Source organism: Aptenodytes forsteri, unplaced genomic scaffold, assembly GCF_000699145.1.
Source record: "Aptenodytes forsteri isolate BGI_AS27 unplaced genomic scaffold, ASM69914v1 Scaffold16, whole genome shotgun sequence".
NCBI classification, from domain to species: Eukaryota; Metazoa; Chordata; class Aves; order Sphenisciformes; family Spheniscidae; genus Aptenodytes; species Aptenodytes forsteri.
The window spans coordinates 2,983,117-2,992,106 of NW_008794753.1; the positions used below are offsets into that span (position 1 = coordinate 2,983,117).

Here is an 8,990-nt window from a genome sequence, read left to right on the forward strand (position 1 = left end):
CCCCCCCCTCCGCCGCAGTACATGGGAAGCAAAAGTTTTCCTCCTCCTCTCTTCCCTCCGCCGGTTCCCCTCCGCCCAGGCAGCCCCGAGCGAGCCGTCTCCCGGGCCGCTCCCCCGGAGCGGTTTGCAGCCGCAGGATGCGCCTGCCGGCACCTCGGCTGCTCCGCTCGGACACCGGCGTTGTGCTGCGCTTCTCTCCGATGGGCAACGAGGAATAAAACGTTGCTGGAGCGTCTTCCGCTTCTCTGAGGGCTGGAAAGGAGCGAAGGCGAGACTTTGATCGCGTCTTGCAGAGGGATCTGCGAATTTGCGGAGGAAAGGGGCTGTTGGGCAAAAATAATCAGATGCTTTAGCAGCGCCGGAGAGGCAGCGCTACATCGTTTTGCTTCGGCCCCGTCATGGGTACTGGCATGTGTTCGAGGAGGCAGAAGGGGCTTCTGCAGACTGCGTTTTGCCTGGTGACTATGGCATGTTTGGGCTCGGGAGTTTTCATGTACAGCCACTTGCAGCAAAAGGTGCGGAACGCTGAAGCCCTGGCCCAGAAATACAAACAGCAGCAGGAAGCGCTGTCTGCCCAGCTCCAAGGTGAGTGACCTGCTCTGTGTGTGTGTGTGTGCACGCACACTGTCGAAATTTCCCTCTCCCCCAACATTACCCGCTGGTGTTTTTGCTCCGCAGCCCGGCGACAAGCGGGGTGCCTTTGTGGAGCAAGGTTCAGCTTTTGGCTTTAAAGAGCTCTAAGAAGACGTTGTCGCTTATTTCCTTCCCCCTTTTGCTGTCTAGAATTAGAATAGCCTCGAATCTGAATTGCTGTCACAGCAGCAAGGGGAACGGAGTGTGCTGGATTGGTGAGTTCAGCTGCGTCACGTCTATTCCATTTCTTCTCCCTGTAGTTCCCTTTGGCTGTAAAGACTAGTCCTATGTCATTCTAAACGTGAAGCAGTAAAAATGCAAACAGGACTTAGGGAGCCTGGTTGGGCAGGCTCTGAGATGCGGCTCCGCTCTCTAGCCCGCGGGAGCATCTGTCCAGAAAGTGAATAGAGAGGCAAGGGGTCCTTTAGTAAAGTTTGTCGTCACACTGCCTACTGCCCATTGCATTTGCAAGGAAACAAACCTATCTTCTCAAGAGAGTGATCTGTGACTAGAAAAGTCTTGCCAGCTTGTTTGGGGCCGATAGATGCTGCAGCACAGAGCTCCCTAAAAAGGGGGGAGGAGAAGGAAGAATTGGTTTTTCTGAGCCCGCTGACCAGCACTTGGTTCCTCTGCCAAGACCTGCCAGAAGACCAGAAGGCGACCGTAATATGTATATTCCCCCTCATTTGTCCTCCCTGCATAAATGTCTAACTGTGGGAAAATGACATTTTAGCCCATGGAGAGATCTCGGTAGGGAAGGCTGAGCATGCGTGTTACTCTGTAGCTGAACTCTTACCTTCCTTGTCTAGTCTATCATTCTAGCCTTCCTGCATCTGCCAAAGCTATGTTTCCAGCACCTATCACTAGATTTGGAGTCTCTAGAGGGATTTGCTGACCTCTCTGTGGAGAGGTTTGGTGGGAATCCACTCTTTGGTAGCCAGCAGTTGGGTGCGTAATGCTGGAGGACGGGTTGGTTCTGGGGTGCCCACAGAATGAATTTTATGTGGACCAAATATTGTTTGCCTGTGGCTCTAGTGACTCAAGGTCAAGTTTTTCTTCTAACAAGTGGGTTTAGATTATAGTGTTTAAATAGAGAGCTCTTCAGGCTAAAATCAATTACAGGGTATCCATTATGACCTCTGTTGACATATCCAGTGACATTGTTTCTATAGCCTGTATTGCTGGGGAATTCTGCAGATCTGTGACTCAACACTTGTGCCTTTTAGGGTTAAATCTCTGCTGGTGGTTTTGTGTGCAGTGTTGTGATGCAAATGTAACATTGTACATATGCTTCTTGTGCTCAGGGCTGTGTATTTCTACCTGTAAGCTGGGAAAGTGATGTGTGTGTTTTGTTTGTCTTCCAAGGAAACATGCTTTAAAAAAAACAATCAATCTTGTGAATTGATCTAGTGTGTGAAGATCTAGAAAGAGTAAAACCTGGGACTGTTGGCAAGACTGGAATCACTCTCCCTTTATGGATCCCTTAAGCTCTCCCTGGCAGATGCTTATCTTGGTACTCTGGGGTATATGAGGCAACCCCTTCACACAATGGCCCTGTTTTCTGTGGTCTTTTAAAATGAGAATGAGTCTGTGGAAGGCCTGACCTGTTCTTCTTTCCCAAAGGCAAGGCACTGCAAGGGATTTCATTGTTTCAGCAGGTTCACTGCTATTATCTTATGTTTTGTTTCCATTTCTTCTTTCTCTATCACAAGGCAGTCAAACAGCCACAGCTCCTAATGTGTTGCACGGTCCCAGCCACAGCGATTTCCACCTGCATCCTGTGTTTCTGAGATGCAAAGATCAGCAGGGCAGAAGTTAGCCCACATTCCTTTCTGGTGTGTCAGCATCTCTTGCTTCTCTTGGAGAGAGGGGCTGGTTCTTCAGAGAATAAGACGACAGTGATAGCCTCAGGGAACCCCAGTTTTGGGAACAGCAGACTCAAGCAAACAACTGAGACAGGCTCACAATATTTTTTTCCACCCAAATATGTTTGAATGGCAGAGCTGTAGCCTGTTGCTGGGGTTTCTAACCCTCTGTCAGTCCTCCCATTCCTAAATACAGTTGTTGCCATGGATACCCTTTTTATTTTGAGAAGACACTTACTTGTCCAACAATTTTAACAAAGGCAAAGCTTCTTTTTGGATTTGGCTGGTGGGAGAAGCCTAGCGACTGGCAGATAGGAGCCATGTTCATGGAAGTCTTAAAGTGCAGTGGTGTCTTGCACATGTGGCCGTGGCTCTCGTGCCGTTGTCTTGCAGCGCTGTTCCCTGCAGTGCTTTGGTGCTGAACACAGGAGAGTGGGGAGTCCGGGCTCTATCCCTGCCCCTCTGCTGACTTGTTGCATGACTTTAATTGCCATGTCTTCTGCATCCGATTTCTGTCTTTCCCGCTCTACAAAAGGAGGATGTGTTATTCTGAGGTGGAATTCAGTACTGTTTAACTAGTGCTTCAGGTGTCTCCTTTCAGCTCTCAAGTATTTCCTACCCTTATTATATCTGAGTACAATATATGGTTAATGCTTCTGGTAGCCTCTGTAAATAAGGCTTGAAAGTGTAGGGCTGGGCCAAGAGTTGAGTGAAAGGGAAAAGGAAAGCAAGTGGAGGAGGGAGCGAAGCTGTCTTGAAACCAGCACCGCCTGTCCCACGTGCTGTCTTCTACTGGCTGCACGCAGGGAAATGGATCTCATTTACTCTCTTAAAATAAGAGTGAAGCAGCTGCTGACTTTGCTGTAGGGTAAAACACATTGTGTGAGAAGAAGAAAGGGAGGTATTGTCATGTGTGTGACCCTCTCCAACCTATTGCCTGGTGGTTAGTACCCCTTGTCCCGGCCAGCTCTTGCTGCTGCACACAGAGGTAGCTGTTTGCTGTGACCCGGTAGACCCTCTTTTGATACTGTGGTCCAGATGGAATCCAGGAGGAAAACCTGCTTGGCTTTTTTGTCCCTCCATCTCTTCTGTTTCTGCTGGGTGGGGTTGGAGGTATGTCTGAAAGTGCATGGAGACACCTTGCCAAATACTGGGCTCTCCCTTACAGGCTGTGATTTGGGGGACTCTGGTGCTGTGTCACAAGGCTCAGAGGGGATTAGAGACACAGTCTGGCAAGCTGTGACCTGGTGTGCACTTCAGATGAATCTGTTCTGTCTTGGCCCCCACCCCAAACTCATGCCATGCTGAGTTATGTAGCAGGTGGCTTTAAATGAAGTGTTGCTTTGCCACCTCCCACTTCCCGTAGGTGTGTGTGCCTGTGTATGTATGAGCGTGCTGCTGCCTGGAGGTTCTGAGTGAAAGTAGAGAGATGTTATTTCAGTCAGTTCAACTAACAAACGGCACTCCTTGAACAGTTGGGAAGGAAGGGTGCGTTCATAGTACCATCCACTTCTCTCTGCCATTCCTGATGTGGCCTGCCAATGGCACATCAAACTGGTGTCTGGGACAGAGGCATTTTCTCTCTCACAACAGGCTGCCATTGCACAGTGGCTGAGCATGAGAACGCAGCACTCCTGTCCTCACCATTGGGTGTCTCTTACCCAATCTGTCTTTCCTTTGCCATCTCTCTAGAGCAGAGAGGGAGGTATGATGAGTCTGGCTTTCGTTCTGCTCCCCTTGTCCCCCGCTCTGGATGATTCTTGAGCCTGAGTGACTGGTGCCATGGGTGATTAGTTGTGATGTGACTGGATGGAGGCTGGCAGGAGTATTTGATGCCTGTAACAAGGACAGCAACAGAGAAGAAAGCTTTTTCTGGGTGATTAGCTATGAGAAGGGAAGGAGCATGGTGCAGTCTGGAAGTTAGTGTTGATCTCTGTGCCAAGTGCTGCTTGGAGCTGTGAGCCATGGGCAGTGTGATGGCTCTTTCCACGGTATGTGCTACTGGCATAGAAATGGCCTAACAAACTATGCACCGTGTGTAGTTTTAGCAGAACCAGAGCAGCAAATCTGATGCCTCTGCTGCCTTGCTCCATGAAAGCAGGGAGCTAGCATGCACTCGTGGCTTTCCCGGGTGGGGTAAAATGAAACCACTTGAACAGAAGGAGAGTAAAACCTGGGACTGTTGGCAAGACTGGAATCACTCTCCCTTTATGGATCCCTTAAGCTCTCCCTGGCAGATGCTTATCTTGGTACTCTGGGGTATATGAGGCAACCCCTTCACACAATGGCCCTGTTTTCTGTGGTCTTTTAAAATGAGAATGAGTCTGTGGAAGGCCTGACCTGTTCTTCTTTCCCAATGGCCCTTTTCTGTGGTCTTTTAAAATGAGAATGAGTCTGTGGAAGGCCTGACCTGTTCTTCTTTCCCAAAGGCAAGGCACTGCAAGGGATTTCATTGTTTCAGCAGTTCGAGCCCTGCATTTTATCTCATTTGGCAGCAGGTGATGGTGCTTTAGTGCTGAGTTCTGGCTGAATTCCAGCCTGGATTTGGACACTGACCACCCTCCATTCTCTCTTGTAATTGCAAATTGTTAAAGACTTCGTGGCTTCCTGTCCTCTGAAGCTCTACAGTGCCATTTTGGTCTGCTAAGTTCTTGTTGTATTTCACCACAAAGATGAGCAGAGAGACTACTTTATGCAGCACTTACTCGCTGCTTTGTGTAAAGCTGAACCCACCTTTTCTGGGCTCTGGAGACCTGGAGGAATGGCAGGAGACATTACAACTTTTTTTTGCTAGTCACTGAAGGTTACTTCAGCTTATCTTATAAAAAAAAAGTGTCAGGAGAGCCAGAGTTTGTGTCCTAAATTTCTGAATAAACAGCCTATGATATGGAGCTGTTCCTGAAGACTCATCTGCTTTGTGGTGCTTGCATTAGAATTTGTGGTTATGAGTGTTAGCACAAGCCCATTGCTGTAGATGCTTTCCTGTGCTTTAGTTTCCCATTTACTATGCGAGATCAATAGCAGCCGGTAGCTTGGGGTCATCTAAGCAGACCTTTTCTACACAAAATAGTTATTTACTTGCCCGGTCCTGTGCCGAGAGTGCTTGGGTTTTTTGAGTGAGGCTGTAGCTGTTCAGCTTGCCCCCTGTGGTACACTGTGCACTTTGTTCTGGGTGATGGAGCCCAACTGTGCTGTCAGTGGGGCTGGTCACTGCCTCAGTTGCCCTGAGTTCTTCAGCTGCAGGAACCTGGAGAGGTGGGTAAGCTGCCCGTGTGGGGTGAGTTTCTAACCCTGGTCGTAGACTCTGTTTTCTTTCAGTATACTCATGTTACTAGAAAATGAAATGGCTGCAGGAGAAGCTCCAACATGGGGAATTCCTCCAAGCCAGAACCGCTGAGGCAAATGCAGACTGGAAGCTCAGAGTACGTGAAAGGACATGGAAAAGCCTGTGAATTGCTGAGCATCCCTAATAGTCGCAGCAGCCATGACTTTTGCTGGTGTGAGGTTCCCATCACATCAAAGACTTGTCCTCAGGTCCTCTGCTAGATAAGAAAGTGAGATGCCTGTGGTAGAAACATGAGTGCCCAGAGCTCAAATCTTTTGGGAAGTGGCTGATGTTCTTAAGAGGACAATGTCATTCTTCACATAGTGAAGAAGCACCCACAGTCTCTTTTGTGCTTAGCTGGGCTGGGGAAGCCCTCAGGGTGACATCTGAGTAGTCTGTTGGGAAAAGTGGTTCTAAAAATAAAGCTGTCATGAAGTAGACACTTGGACAGCTGCAGTGATGGGCTTGCTGCTTACCAATGTGCTCAGCAGGGGAAAAAATCCTTCCAGATTGAAAACAAATACTTCTGCTGTAATGGTTTGGAGAATACGGTAGTTTCCTCACTTTGGAAGAAAATATTAATGAAGTGGCTCGGCCCAGGGGAAGCATCTTCACCATTGGGGTGTCTGCCTTTGTTAACTAGGGAAGGTAACAAAGAAGAGGAAGGAGATAGCATGGCTGGTGACAGTAGGAATTCCTGACCTAGGACACTGGCCCTTCCTGCTCCCTGAGGGAGGTCAAAAGTGACAGAGGGAATTAGGTGGGTCAGGGGAGACAGCTTGGATGTGAATGTATGCCTGGGGAATGGCTCCTCAATCTGGGGTGGGACTGAGCTTGGCACATGATGAGCCCAGAGCCTAAAACATAGTCCTTGTACCTGCAGTGTCTAAAAACAGCATAGTCCGGGAAAAGCCAACTTGTCTGTCTTGTCCTGCTGAAGCCTTGATTTCAGTACAGGAAAAGTCATGGCCTGGAGGCACTGAAGTTGCTCCACAGGGGACAATGGGATACTGAGATGTTTGGATTCAGTTTGTGTCTTGAAGCTGGAGCCTCAGCTCCAGCTACCCTCAGTATCTAGGCTGCTTGCCTACCTGGCTAGCTGGGGTAGTGCCCCCAGAATGCTTAGGAAGCAGTTGTACTACAGTCGTCAAAACCCCTAGGATTCAACACTTTACCATGCCTGGCTCCAGATATCCCTTCTTCTTTTTCCCCCGATTTGCTCAGGCGCTCAGCTGTTGCTGGAGATCACTGTAAATATTAACAGATCCACTGCTGGTAAACCAAAGTATTGCAAAAATCCCAAGCTTGGACCTAGCCAATGTCATGAGCTTGGCTTAAAAATAATGGATTTAAACCATGTGGAGGTTCTTTTTCTGTGTGGAAAAGGCATTTCCAGGTGGGAAGAAAGACAGCAGTCATTGTGAGGGTCTTGGTAAAGCCACCAGACTTGGATTTGTTGTGATCCAACAGAAGAGAAGTATGCAATAGTGAACCAGGCTTTTAAAGAAGCTGGATAAAATGGTTAGACTGTACTCTCAGGTCTACCCTGCATGAAATTGCAGGGCGATGTGGCTCATAAAGGTGAGGAATGCTTCCCTTGAATGCCCAGCTTTGATTAAAAAGCTCTTGAAGAATGGTCCTGGCAGCAGTGCTTTGCTGCCTGGTGAAATTAGAGTCTTCCATGCACTTAGTGTAATTAGGAGACCTGCTGTGAGGAAGACACAGTCTACAAATGCAAGGAATAGATGCCATTTTGCAATGCAGAAGGAAGAGGTGAGGCATAGGGAGGCTGTGAGTTCTGTGGAGTTCTGAAGAACCAGGTGGCTTGAATTCCCTGCCTGGGGAGAAATGGGTGGGTCAGCAGAAAAAGTGGTTTTCTTTGGGTGGGTTTTTTTGTTTGTTTTCCTTCAGGGGCTGCAGAGGTGTCAGACTTGCAGATGGCAGGGCAAGGAAGGACTATTCTGATCACAAAGTTTGATTTTTGTATAGTCCCTACCTCAGCCTTGCAGTTCCTGGCTGATCTTTAGTATTGTTTAGAAAAATGTCCTAGCCTGATTTTTAGGATGCTAGAACTGCCTATGAGCTCTTCTCTACGTATATATTGAGAGCGACATCTGCACTACCATAGGCTTGGTGCCACTGATGGTCAACACTAAAATATTAGATATGCATACGGATGTTTTGTCTCTTATTTCCCCAGGTTGGAGTGTCTGCTCTCAGGCAGCAAACCACCTGTTAATGCAGGACATACACTGCCTTCGCTGCTCCTGTATGACCTGAGTGGAGCTGGCAGTCTCTATAGATGCACTTGCAGTGAGAGCACAAGTCACTTGGGGCTCTTGGCTTGGCAAGAGTTCAACAAGGAATGGGTTAGCACTTGTTTTATGCATGCAGATATCATCCCCCTTTGTTCATTTACCTGGAGACTGTGCATCATGGCACGACTCGCCCCTAAAGATCTTGGCTCTGGAGGCAAGTTTCTTTTATTGCCCTTCCCCTCCGAATTGCTGCCGAGTGCCATTCTGGCATGGTGGCAGTCTCTGTGCAGAGGGGATGGAGGAGCCTGTTACAGCTGAGTGCTGTGACTCAGGGAAAGCTCTTGGTTAGCATTCAGACATCAGAGTGGATTAAAATCACCATCCATCAGGAAGCTTCTCTGGCACTTTCATTTGTCCTGTGGCTGCTGTATGAAGCAGCCTTATCCCTGAAGCAGCCTCATCCCTCTCCCTTCTCAGCTCCTGTGCAGAGTACAGATATCTCTTGTGTGTAATGGGAGAGGGAGCTGCTTGGCTCGCTTTTCCTTAGTGGCCTGAGGGACAGTTAATGGTTGGGTTGTGGAAGGGGAGAAAATGTCTCTCCTGCATGCTGCTGATGCCTTTACAGAGCAGATGACCTGGAAGGCTCTGGCTATCTTGAGCCTGGTGGTGGACTTGGGCCTGCTGTTGTGGTTTAACTCCAGCTGACAACTAAGCCTTGCATAGCCGCTCGCTCACTCCCCCCCGGTGGGAAGGGGGAGAGAATTGGAAGAGTAAAAGTGAGAACTTGTGGGTTGAGATAAAGACAGTTTAATAGGTAAAGGAAAAGCTGCGCACACAGGCAAAGCAAAACAAGGAATTCATTCACTCCTTCCCATGGGCAGGCAGGTGTTCAGCCATCTCCAGGAAAGC

The 8,990-nt window shown here is 48.6% G+C and overlaps 1 protein-coding gene across 1 annotated transcript in view; it reads left to right on the top strand.

Annotated features, from left to right (window-relative positions):
* The first annotated feature begins 398 nt into the window (after positions 1-398).
* Positions 399-8,990, top strand: part of LOC103894721 (Golgi integral membrane protein 4) — a 38,946-nt gene continuing 30,354 nt past the window's right edge. The window contains exon 1 of the mRNA XM_019470722.1: positions 399-585. Within this exon, the coding sequence (XP_019326267.1) occupies positions 399-585 (187 nt within the window). The remainder of the gene's footprint in view (positions 586-8,990) is intronic.